Here is a 12,642-nt window from a genome sequence, read left to right on the forward strand (position 1 = left end):
TTATGAGGGCAGTAAGAAATGTTGTAGATTACAAGATGTTACTGAAAACAGGACAAATATATCAAATATAAAATAACTCTTACTACACAGTGTTCTTCTACATTTAATTGATTTTCAGTCTCTTCAGATGAACAAGCAGCAGTAAAAGAATTAGAGAAACAAATTGTCCCAAAGGTGCTGTTTCCAAGAGGCAACTGGACTATCTTGTTTTTCTTGTTTTTCTTTGAAGACATTTTACTTCTCATCCAAAAAGCTTCTTCAGCTCTGACCGGATGGTGGGGAATGGAAGGATTTATATTCCATGCAGACAACCTTTCATTTGCATTTTTTTAGAGAGTCGTTGAGTAGTGCAAATGGGTGTGGAGCCTTCTTGGAACTGCTGAAAGGACTTTGTAGTAGACTGGAGATAGATGATGTTGGATCCCTCCCCCTCTGTTGAGAGAGGGTTGTTCAGTTTTGACATAGATGGCTTCCTTGACCCCTCTTTCAAACCAACAGTCTTCTCTGTCCAAAATGTGGACTTTGCTGCCTTGAAAGAGTGGCCTTTATCTTTTAAATGCAGATGGACTGCTGACTCGTCCTGATGGGTTTATTATCCTATGTTGTGCCATACATTTATGAAGTTGTTTTTTCCCCAATGTACAGATCTGCACATGGCTCACTTGTGCAAATAAATGTTCACAAATGTTCACAAATGTTCACTTTCTGCTCTTTCTATTCAGTGCATCCTTGTACAGTAAAACAAAAACAATCACATTTCTAAATTTTGAACCTTTTAACCATTTGAAAATAAATTCTTAAGACATGCTGCATATTACTATAGAGTTGGAAAGGATTTTCAACCTTTTGTAGCAAGGCTATAAATACTACAATAATTAAGGGATTTTTTAAACACTATGGTCAGCATTAGACAGCATGTTTGAACTTAATCTCTAGATTCCTGATATACAGATGTTTTATAACAACAACAACTAAAAAACCTGTTGACAACTCATGAGCTCTTACAGAAACCAGAGATGGTGACCTTTGGGGAAAACATGCCAGTTACTTGCTTGGAATGAACAAATCAGAATATTAAAAACAAGCTTTAATGTATTTTGAATAAAAAGTTAAATTCTCTCAATTGCTTGGTTCATTTCCAGCAACTTTCCAAAAATTTCTTGAACTCTAGACAAAAAGCTTCCATGGAATTTGATATCTGAAAAGTTCATCATGCCCTGTGGCTTAGCTAATAATATGAATTGATGTCAATCTATGAAAGAAGGGGTTGGAAACCAGAAGAAAGAAGAAAAATCTCAAACGTGATTTTATTCAATAAATATATCTTCATTTTTCAATAGACACTTCCAATACGAGTCATGTAAATGATTATTTGTATTTCATTAATGCCTTTTTATCTTATTTTGCACTGGAAAGTGATCTCCTGAATGACTTAAAAGATGAATATGACATACAAGGATTAGGGAAGATAAAAATAGTAAACTTAGGCAATAATTGCTAGTTACAAGTTCAACAACATTGCTATCTCTCCTACAATCCCATCTTATTTTGTTGCACAATACTCCTCTTGGAAATGATGTAGGTTAATATAATTGCTATTGTACTTGCAGAAGTAGGAGTTGGCAAGAAAATGTTGAAGTAGTCATTTTTATCTAACTCTGTTTAGTTCTCTCCAGTTTTTACTGATTTCTCAATTAGTCTGATCAGAAGTTATTCACTGCTACATGCTGGTAGAAATGTGAATGCCTGTTGTAATGCACTGGTAGAAGTGAGAAAGGGAAAGTGCATTTATCTGCATTTAAAGATGATTTTGATTTTACTGAGTATAAATCCCCTTAGTATTAAGCAGTAATGCTGGAAATGTGGACGTTTGGTGCATCATCAATTCAATTTCTAGTCTTACTTTTGGTTACAAATCAAAATCTGACTTCACATACATGCATCAAAAAATTAAAAAAAAGGAAGAAGCATTCAAACTCTGCGTTGTGTCACTACTGGATATATTTGGATTAGGCTGGTCCAAAAAATCATTTAGTAGAGTTTGTTTAAAAAAACAAAAGTGTTGGTTTTGTATTCTATGAGACAAGAATCTATACTAGGGCTTCCTATCCCACCACAGAGAAATCAAACAAGGATCTCAAGTTTGAAGCCTGTTAAAGCAAGGAAAACTTTCTTCCTCAGCAAAAATTATCAGTGGCCAAGCAACCATACAATTAAGGAAATATTTTCAAAAAACACCAGTTCAAGTCCTGCAAAACATCAGGGTTCCACAGAATGTAATTTGGGAAGCAATGGGCAAGATACTGCAAATATGATAACACCAAGTAAGCAGATTAATGCAACAGTGAGTATCAGTTCTGTCCTGATAGAATGCCACAACTCTGCTAATGCCCAAAGTATGGATGAAACACTCTAAAGGCTTGACTTAAAACAGATCAAAAACTGACAGCACTATAGGTAGTCCTCAACTTACGATCATAAGTGAGCCCAAAGTTTATGTTGCTAAGTGACTTTTGCTCCATTTTACAAATTTTCTTGCCACAGTTGTTAAGTGAATCATTGCAGTTGTTAAGTTAGTAACATGGTTATTAAGTGAACCTGGCTTCCCCANTTATGGTATTATAGCTACTTTCCTATATTTTTATAGGAAATGGTATTTCCTATAAAAGTGGCATTAAGCAACAAAGCATACATGACAAAAATAATAGGTGGGAGTATCATAGCTGTAGACACAAATTTGCACAAAAATTATATTTATATCACATATTATAGTTTTTCTTCTTCTCCAGTCAGAAAGTTCCCAGCTTACGAATAGTTGGTATTTTGGTCTAACCTGCCCTTCTCAATACTGCCTCATAGAGGAAATGAGAAAAAAGGTGATACATATGCTCGATCCCATTGATGAAAGGACAAGATTAATAAATAAGACTAACTCAATTGGGCAGGGAAACGAATAAGGATTCTAATACACAGATGTATTAGAGTGGCAAAAGAATAAAACATATTTCTGAGATTTTATCACGTCACACAAAAGGATGTATCTATGACAGTGATGGCAAACCTTTTAGAGACCAAGTGCCCAAACTGCAACCCAAAACCCACTTATGCATCGTCGGGTGCCGGATGGGTGTGGCCCATTGGGTGAGCGTGGCCCATTGGGTGGGCATGGCTCCGGTGGTAACGGCAGATTGGGTGGGACTAAAAAATTCAATCAATTCCAACTTTGCAAGATCTTTTTTTTTCCTGCGAGAAGTTGAAATTGACTGATTGATTGAACCCTTTTTTTTTTTTGCACACGGCAGCGGAGGCCTAAAGCGAAGGTTTTATAAAACCCAGCTGAAAGCCTAGGACTGGGGCGACAGCGTGCGTACCCACAAAGAGGGCTCTGAGTGCCGCCTCTGGCAACTGTGCCATAGATTCACCACCACTGATCTATGATGATGCTGACTTTGGAGTGGTTGGTAACTTTCATCTTTTAAAGATCAATTAAGAATTACTACGGAGGTAACAAATAGCAAAGCATCTGATCTTGATCCTCTAGAAATCACTGCTATTGAGTACCTTCCCTCAAGAAAATATGGAAAAAGTATGAACTGCCCCTTTTCTTAAACAAGCTCCAATTCCACTATTAAATGGCGAAAAGGCAGTCAAATTTAATACAAAGGTCATGAAGCAGAAATAAAAAAGGATCCAATATCACATCTTAGAAACTTCAAACCATCAGCAAGTCTCTGCAAGTATATGATTACAACCAGATTCATTATGAACTAAGCTTTTCTGGTATGCAGTTTTAAAAGACAGTCAAGAGGTATTACTAAAAACTAGATCAATCTGACATTTGCAATGAAAAAAAATCTAAAACACTGCCTGTTAAGTCCAGTTGCTAACTGTTGACTCAAAATTATGAAGCAAGATGCCTCTTTTTCTGATAACTCTGTAGCTTCTAACGTTATCTTGCTGTGTTAAATGAAAGTATTATAAATAGGCATAATGATTTTTTATTGTCACTATGCACAATATCCAGTGGTTTTTATTTAGTGATGGAACAAATGAAAAGACTGAAGAAAAGGAAAAGCTTGTCTGAACATAAACCTCCTGCTGCGTAAATCTAACAAGATTTTAGCTACGTGGGCATCTTTGAAGAAATGAACAAATCAACATTTATCATCCATAAAAGTTTATTTTAATATTATTTGACCCATTTATTTACGAAAATTGGCCACCCAAATCCAGGTGGCTTACAAAAGTAAAAACCTGTAACTTGATGGGCTCCAGCCTGTTGGCAAAATCGGGTCTTCAGGGTCTTGAGAAAGAGTGTCAAAGTAGGAACCAATCTTTTCTGTGGGAATGTGATGTTCCACAGGAGGGAGCCACCACAGAGAAGGCCCTTCTTACATGTACCTCCTTAGAAGAGAGGAATTACATTACTGTCTAATTTTCCTATCAAGAAAAGCTGACTAAGGCTTACTTACATACATAATTACATGCAGCTGCAATTAGGAATGAATGATCTATCTGGTAGAACTGACGTAGAGGAACTGATTTTAAAGAAGGTAACTACTTTTGCATAAGTACAAGGGCTGTTTGGTACTTTGTATAAAAATGCTAGAAGCAATAGTAAAAATAACATGGAAAAAGAGGCACAAGTCATTGAAAGTACAATAGGATTTGGATGGATGACAGGAGGAAGAGAGGCAGAAGACTTTTAAAATACAGTATGTTCCAGCACAAACTGATGCCAGTCTTCAATCCCACAAACATCACAAAAACATTTACTTTCTTTGCTCTAGGAACAGAAAAACAACAGAAAGTGCTGAACTATGCAACATTATTTCAACATTCTCACACTCGAAGTATTATGATTGGAGAGCCCTGATAAAAACATTCTCTGTGAATAAAAACTAGAATTCTCAGTCACAAAACTATCTCTTTATACTCTTCCCACTATATTTAAGAATATAGAATGTTTTGGAAAATCAAATTTTAGACAAAATTAGGAAGTTAATAAAATTAAAATTTAATTTCAATCTAAAGAACATTCACCTTGAGTAGAATGTCCCCAAACTATATGTTTCATCTGTTTGGATCACCTGAATACAAACAGAACTCTAAAAAAAATCACAATACACTGATATTTTTTTACCACAGTTAATCCTCATCATGATTATTTTTCATCACTGGTTACAAATAACTACTGAAATAGCGAGCGAGCGAGATATCAGTAAAGAGGTAATATTCTATTGCAGACATGTCAAACTCACAACGTCACATGACATCACACAACATATCGGGACGGTTTTGATATTGCTGGCAGTGGAGTGGGCACGGCTTCCGCATGACGCATCCGGCCCATGGGCCGGCAGTTTGACACGCCTGCTCTATTGTGATTAATACTATAAAACTAGGTGGGGGCGAATATTAATGGAAGAGAATTGAAGAAATGCTTCTAGTCTGTACCACAATGATTTTTTTATATTAATTATTCTGAACCTTAGAATTAGCTTCAAAGCTATAACTATCTTTAGAATGAAAACCTGCAGATCTTCCACAAATAACTCAGATATATTTTAGAGTATGAACTACTTAAAGTATGTGTGATTGGGATTATAATTTATTTTATTAATAAAAATAATAAAATAAAAATTAAGCTTTTCTCAAATACTGAAGTTTCAATTTGAAAAGAGGGGAGGAGGTTTTGATGAAGAACTCACCAAAATGCACTTAGCAGCCTAATTGACTTGCTATGCAATACATGCATTCTTGTACTTGTATACACTTGAATTGAAAACCACAAACACATGATTAGAGAAGAGACTTAGTGATTCATTATGCACCACATGAATACACATGCACAGTAGCAAAGTTTAAACCTAGCATATGTATTATCATAGAACATAGTAATAACTTTAAGCATATTTTTGTCTTATATATTACTTACAAATAGTTTTAACTCCATTTAGAAAAAAACCAACCAAACAAATGGAAATGACACTAGGTCATAACTGCATATCCCCATCTTTTTGATATATTAGGTGAAGAACTACAATTATAAGCCCAACAGATTTATTTAAGCAAGAGCTGGGATGACATAAAACTATTTCTAGGTGGAGTACATGAAGAAGATAAGAAAAAGAAAAAGCTAAGGACAGATATTCAACACAGTGTGAGAAATATGTACTTGACAGCAAGGTAGCGGGCAGGAGATAGATGGGGCAAAACTATTCATTCCCATTAAAGATTTCAATTTATATCAATACATTAATGGGAATGAATAGTTTTTGCCCATCTATCTTCCCCTCTCCCCCCAGTACCTTGCTGCCAACATATTTTTATTTATTTTTTGCTGGACTAGTTCTTCATTTTCTTTTTAGTACTTTGATATCGATATTTAATGACCTTTAAATTACACTGTTTACTTTGGAAATTTGTTTTTTAAATTACTTGGCTTATCATCTCATTTGAAATAAAAAACATTTTGTACAGGAAGATTTTGTTTTAGTATAGATCATTAAGATTTACTTCAACAAAAAATGGAACATTAGACCTAGAAGTTTTTCAAAATGAACTCTAGGCTTAGTTGCATTTGGTATTATTGGGCTAAGATTCAGAAATGACAGTGACAAATATTTGTTGGAACTGATTTGTAACAAAGGGAATCATGACTTTGAAAGATAACTGTGCCCTGTAATGTGACATCGTAAGATTTTACTTTCAAATTATATTGATTAAGGTCTTGTATATTTGACTATAATTAAAATTGTTTAACCAATCTTGTTAAAACAAGATTATTATTTAATAGAAATATCTGAATTCATTTCAATGAAACAACTAACCAAGTTCACAAAATAGCTCAATAGAATAGAATGACCTACACTTCCTTTTAAAAGTATAGCAAAAATATGTGCTTTGCATATCTTTTCAGAAACTGATATAATATAGCCTTCCCAATATTTGGCTGTCCTAAATTTATTTTAAATAATTCAAGGCTAGTGTACCATGGCTCATTAGACCAGTATTAAAGGTAGCTCTTTAGAGTGACATGAAAGCTGGCTAGGTGATTTTGGGCCAGTCACTCTGTCTTAGCCCGTCTCACCTCATATGGCTGTTGTGGAGAAACTAGGATGAGGAAACTTTATTAGATATGTCCATCACTGTGACTTTTTGTAAAAATAATAAAGACAATATTTAAAAAATATTTTTAAAAATTGTACAAACCCGATTGCCAGGTATGCTAATAACTAATGCTTTTGAATTGAAATATCTTTCAAATATCCACTTGATTTTGAAAAGACTCAATATTTTATACTTGATCTTTATGGGCATGCTTTCTGTTCTGAACCTTACAAAACAATGAAGTTTAGTTTAGAGATTTATATTTCTAAAAGTGAATGGAATTCTACTACTGGAAATGAAGAAACATAGATTAAAAAATAACATAGCTAAAGTTCAGTTTTAGGGCACTGTGAACTCTGAATACATTTTTAGCTCAAGGAATTCAATTTTCTCAGAATTACTGGAAATGTAACATGAAGTTTCTTAGTACACATATTTTGATAATGCAAAATTATGCAACTTTTTGAATTATTGTTTTAAACCAAGTGCCTATTCTAATTTATTTAAGATAAATTTATATTTTTTTCAATTTTAAATTTTCAGCTGTATGAAAATTAACAGACAATAGTATTATAAACCTGAACTACAGTGACTAGTAGATGTTCCATAGACTAAGAAACTGAGTTTTAAAAAACTGATCAGAGGGTATGGAACTAGGATAAAGTGTCACATCATCCATTTGGTAATAAATGCAATGTTACTGTCAACGCTGCAAATACTGTATATCCTTGCTTTGACAATGTGCAGAACCGTCTGGGATATATATAGTTAAACCAGCAACTAGGAAAGAGGGAGGAGCATAAGGATAGCCCGGGAGAAAGAAACCGGAAGTAAATCACGTCTTCCAAGTTAATTGGAAGATGTGAACCCTGAACCTAAAATAAGGGAGTGGAATGCTATGCCTAACGGAAGAGAAGCAGTTCTAAGCATAGTGTCATGAGTCATGTGTAATTAAGGAGGAAATAATGTATTTGCATCTTTACAAATAGGTATGAACAAAGAGAATTCTACAGTACATTATTTCTAAAAACATTGTCATTATTCTCTCACGTCTCATAAAATAAAATAAAACCTTCTTGATTATGGCTCAGTGCTACATGATTGCAACCTATTGAAGCAGAGGAAGCCTAGGTCTGGAAAAGATAAGGATGGAGACACACACAAAACCCATGTACAATACCTTGTGTCTCTATGATAGAAGAAAGAGAAAAGCATATATCAGATAGGAAACCCTAATCTAAGCAGAAATTTTAAGAGAAGTAATAGAAATGCTGTTTATCACTTTTATCAAAACCTGTGGAAAATTTTATCTATTTAATAATCATCAACTTCGTAAGTCATTAAATTCATATGTGAGATAGTTTTTATATGACACATGACAATGAGTTTATATTGTTTATAAGGTTGTTTTTACTATGAATCAAACTGTTATCGGCTTTCAACAAAGAACATGGAATGCCACTTTATAAAAACAATAAATGTAGATGTACCTAAATCAAAAATGTAAAAAAAAATTAAATTCTATATGTTGTAATATATAGCATCAAGAGCTTCTGTGAAATCATTATCTATTTTCAAAATGCCACCAACTTTCTCTGAAAGTTCCTATTTACTGATATAAATAGAACTATAATTTAAAGAGAAGCCTTTTGTATATATATAATAAAACTTCAGAACTGATTGCTCTTATTGTATTCTTTTCCCATAGTACAACTGCATCTTAGCCAAGAATTCATTATGCTAAATTTTTGAATCACATCTCTAAAAATATTTTCCTGACAATGTGATTTTTACAAGAAACAGAAAAAATGTTCCCACAGTATGTATGGAAGTATTAAAACACCAAAATAATGGGTTATTATGCATATCCATCCACAATTTATGTCAGAATATCATGATCTTGTTTATAAGTACAGGAAGCTCACAGTTAGTCTTGCATGTGCAAATGTATAGTGATAAGCATTTCCTTTTATGGCTCTGAACCAAAGAATTATGTTTACACTTCGCCTTACTGTATGCATGAGTGCCAGAAAGCCTCTATGCCATATGGCTGCTGTAACACTAAAATATGCCTTATTCTGGATGCCAGTCTAAATATGCACAATGTCTGCATGTGGGATTTTAAATATTGTATATAGATGCAATTATTGTATATAGATGTAATTATTCAGGGAGAATACTATTAAAATTGATCCTACTGTATGGAATTCTATCATGGAATTGGCTTCTATACAGATGTTACTCTTGTCAAACTGAAATGGTTGATTAAATTGGATTGACTGTGCCTTGATCCTTTACAGTGCAGATAATGTATAATCCATACATGCCTGGTAGGAATTATATACTGACAGTCTTTTAAGTAATAAAGTCTTAAGAATTTTTGATGGAAACTGAAATGAGTTGCCTTCAGCTCACTGATTTAAAGCTAGTTTATGAAATATGGCATATTTGGATGCAATTAAATCGAAATTATCATAGCCCAGACCTTTCTTCATACATCAAATTATGCACTACAATAAAAATGTTATCATTACTAAAAAAGAAGCCCAGCAGTTCTCAAAGTCTATTACTTGTACAATTTCTAATTCAGAAGAAAACATTAACTTCAAAATTTGTTCTGTGCCCCCACTCCTCTTTTCTGGCAAATTTGTGATATTATGAATTCTTCCTCTCAAAAAATGAACACCGGCAATACCGGATCTATGACATAATGACAGACACCTAAATAATATTATATGTAAAGTCATTTTTCCATTTTTAAAACTTGTTATGCTGAATGTGATAATCACACCAAGAAATCATTAAGTTTCTTTCCCTGACTCTTTTCAGAGCTCTGAATAAAATTTAAGATTGCATTTAAAGAATAGCAATGCCATACCTAAAGTGCCAAGAAAAAATTTATGAAGTTAAAAAGCTGGTGTGATTGATCATGAAAGGATTTAGAAAAGTCATGAAAATGAAATGGGAGGCTATTTAAATTTAATAATAAATAAATTTAAATAGTTTTATCTTTAATATTCACTAAAATTAGACAATCACTTATTTTACTTTACAAATATCACTATATAATATCCTGACTTCTACAAACATGTACAAATATATGAGACACATCAAGTCAGTTTTCATGACAAAAGCAAACCAATGATGGACCAACACATGCATAAGTGAGTGTAGCTAAGAAGCTAGATTAACCAAGCTTAACCTAAATGCTTTAGGATACTTGCTTCATCTGCTTTATAGAAAGTTCGGTTTCTGAAAGTTAATAAAATCAGCATTTGTTTTTAGATTACCAATATATTAGTACTTGCCATTTTGTAGGCAAATGAAGCTCAGAATTTCACATTCACATGTCCTACTAAGTTCTAATACTCAAAGCAATCATTTGTTCACAATATAAATTTACAGCTGAAGCTAAGCTAACCTTATGGTAAAGTGTGATGTACAAACCCAGAATTAAAACTTTATAAACACATGCTACAGATCAACTTACCAACTCTATTCCTTGTGGAAAAGGAGTATCATCCAAATCCTTTAAGGGAAATCTCTGTATTATTTTCCCCAAGCCATCTGCTGAGCCTACAAATAAAAAGAAAAGACAAATATCAAATATCAAAATGAAGTTCTAGAATTTTATTTTTCCCATAAAAAAGTTATCAAAGAAATAAACTGCAAAGTAGTGCCATATTATATTAAGAACTCTAAATACTAAAAGCTGTTTTGAACTGACAGCATTTAGTATTTAGAGTTCTTAATATAATATTTTCAACTGACAAATTATTGCTGAAGGTTGTAGAGTTTAACAATAATTCAAATAACATACTCTATTCAAGAGAAATCACCTTACTTATAACAATTCTGTTGCACACACTGTGGATGCAGAATTAAGGTACATATCGCATCCAATATAGACTCCTAGTCTTAGATATAAATAAAATGAAAACTAACAAATGCTATAAAGTAATCTTGCTTTTAAAAAGTATCTGAATAAAGTTCCTATGATTCCAGCATTGTAACAAATTGCCTTTCCATATGTTTATTATCACTCTAAGTAAGTAGAGAAAAGCAGAGAGGAAATATTTTATTCGAATATAATATAATATGTCATTTGGAAATGAAAAAGAAATTACTCACATTTAATGAAAAGTTTTCAAAAGCACATTTTTAAAAGCAGAATTCACACTGAGTGCCACAAGGATCTGTCTACACCACAACAAATCACACTTCAGTTCGCATTGCTTACACGAACATATTGAACCCTCTTATTTAAAAAAAAATAACCACAGACCTCATTTAAGAAAAGGTTCTACTCTTGAAAGCCATGCATTTTCGTAAGCCTGTGGATACTATTCCATTTTTTTTGTCCCATACAAAATGATATTGTTTCACACAGGGAAGTGCCTTCATTCTCTTTCCACTTCTATAATCTGTACATTTTTCTACCTAACACAGTATAAAGCTAATCAACATGAAACTAAGAAGATTACAAATCAACTTTACATTTCCATGTCTTTCTGTGCTTTAATATTTGCATCTATTCTAAATGGTGGACCTTGAATTGTCTGCACCCAAATCTGCATGATTTCACCTTTATTTATTTATCCATTCATTCATTTTGGATGTTTTTTTCTTTACTGACATCATGAATTTTTAGCCCATGCTCTTCAGGCATTTTGTGTATCAAATCATAGAATCTATTTTTTTGCTGAATAACCATATAGGATACTGTTGAAATCATATCTTGATCTGATGATTTGAGATTTCTTTAATTTTAAATTGTGATTTTTGCAAGAAACTGTTTGGGATTTGAACCTCCATTGATATCCGATCTTGGTTTGGTTGACTGAACATAGTTCCTCCCACTTGAAGATCATAGTCAAATTGATTTTGGTGCTATCCTTGTGTAGAGTCTTCCTTTATATTGTTGGAAGAATGTTTTTCTACACATAATAAATTTATTAGCACAATTTTCTTCATTTAGACCAGATTTTTCTATTAATTTGTAACAAATAATTTTAATTTTAGCATTCCAGTCTTCTACAATTAGGTATGGTGTCAGTTTGCAGAGTTGACTTCACAAGTTCCATTTCCATTGCTGCTTCTATGGTTGGAAAAACCATAGGAGACATTAAAATTTGGATCACTGTAATGTTGAATGGCTTGCTTTTGATAAAAATGGAAATTGAGCTATTATTTTTGGGTTCTAAGTACTGACTTTGACTCCCCCTTATATTACTAATGTAACTTGATACGATTTTTTCACGTTCACAGTTGAATTGTTAATCCTTTGATATTGTCAGCCTTGTGAGTTAGTCCAGACAAGAACCAAAGCAAAGGGGCGTTGTCTTACCTGAACGCCTTTTCTCAGTACGGAGATGGAGAATCCACCGGTGGGTTTCCTCTGTCTGCCTGCTCCTGAGACCAAGTAGCCAAACTTTGACACGCCCCCTGTTGCTGTGAGATCCAGTCTTATCGAGGGCGAAAGCGGCTAATGATGTATTAGGTATTGGCTCTCTAACCCCTAATAACGGC

General features: G+C 33.4%; 1 protein-coding gene across 1 annotated transcript in view; it reads right to left on the bottom strand.

Annotated features, from left to right (window-relative positions):
* Positions 1-12,642, bottom strand: part of SBF2 (SET binding factor 2) — a 210,926-nt gene that overhangs the window by 140,674 nt on the left and 57,610 nt on the right. Inside the window, exon 2 of the mRNA XM_015822660.1 lies at positions 10,604-10,689. Within this exon, the coding sequence (XP_015678146.1) occupies positions 10,604-10,689 (86 nt within the window). The remainder of the gene's footprint in view (positions 1-10,603; positions 10,690-12,642) is intronic.

Source organism: Protobothrops mucrosquamatus, unplaced genomic scaffold, assembly GCF_001527695.2.
Source record: "Protobothrops mucrosquamatus isolate PMUCROS unplaced genomic scaffold, P.Mucros_1.0 scaffold1635, whole genome shotgun sequence".
NCBI lineage: Eukaryota > Metazoa > Chordata > Lepidosauria > Squamata > Viperidae > Protobothrops > Protobothrops mucrosquamatus.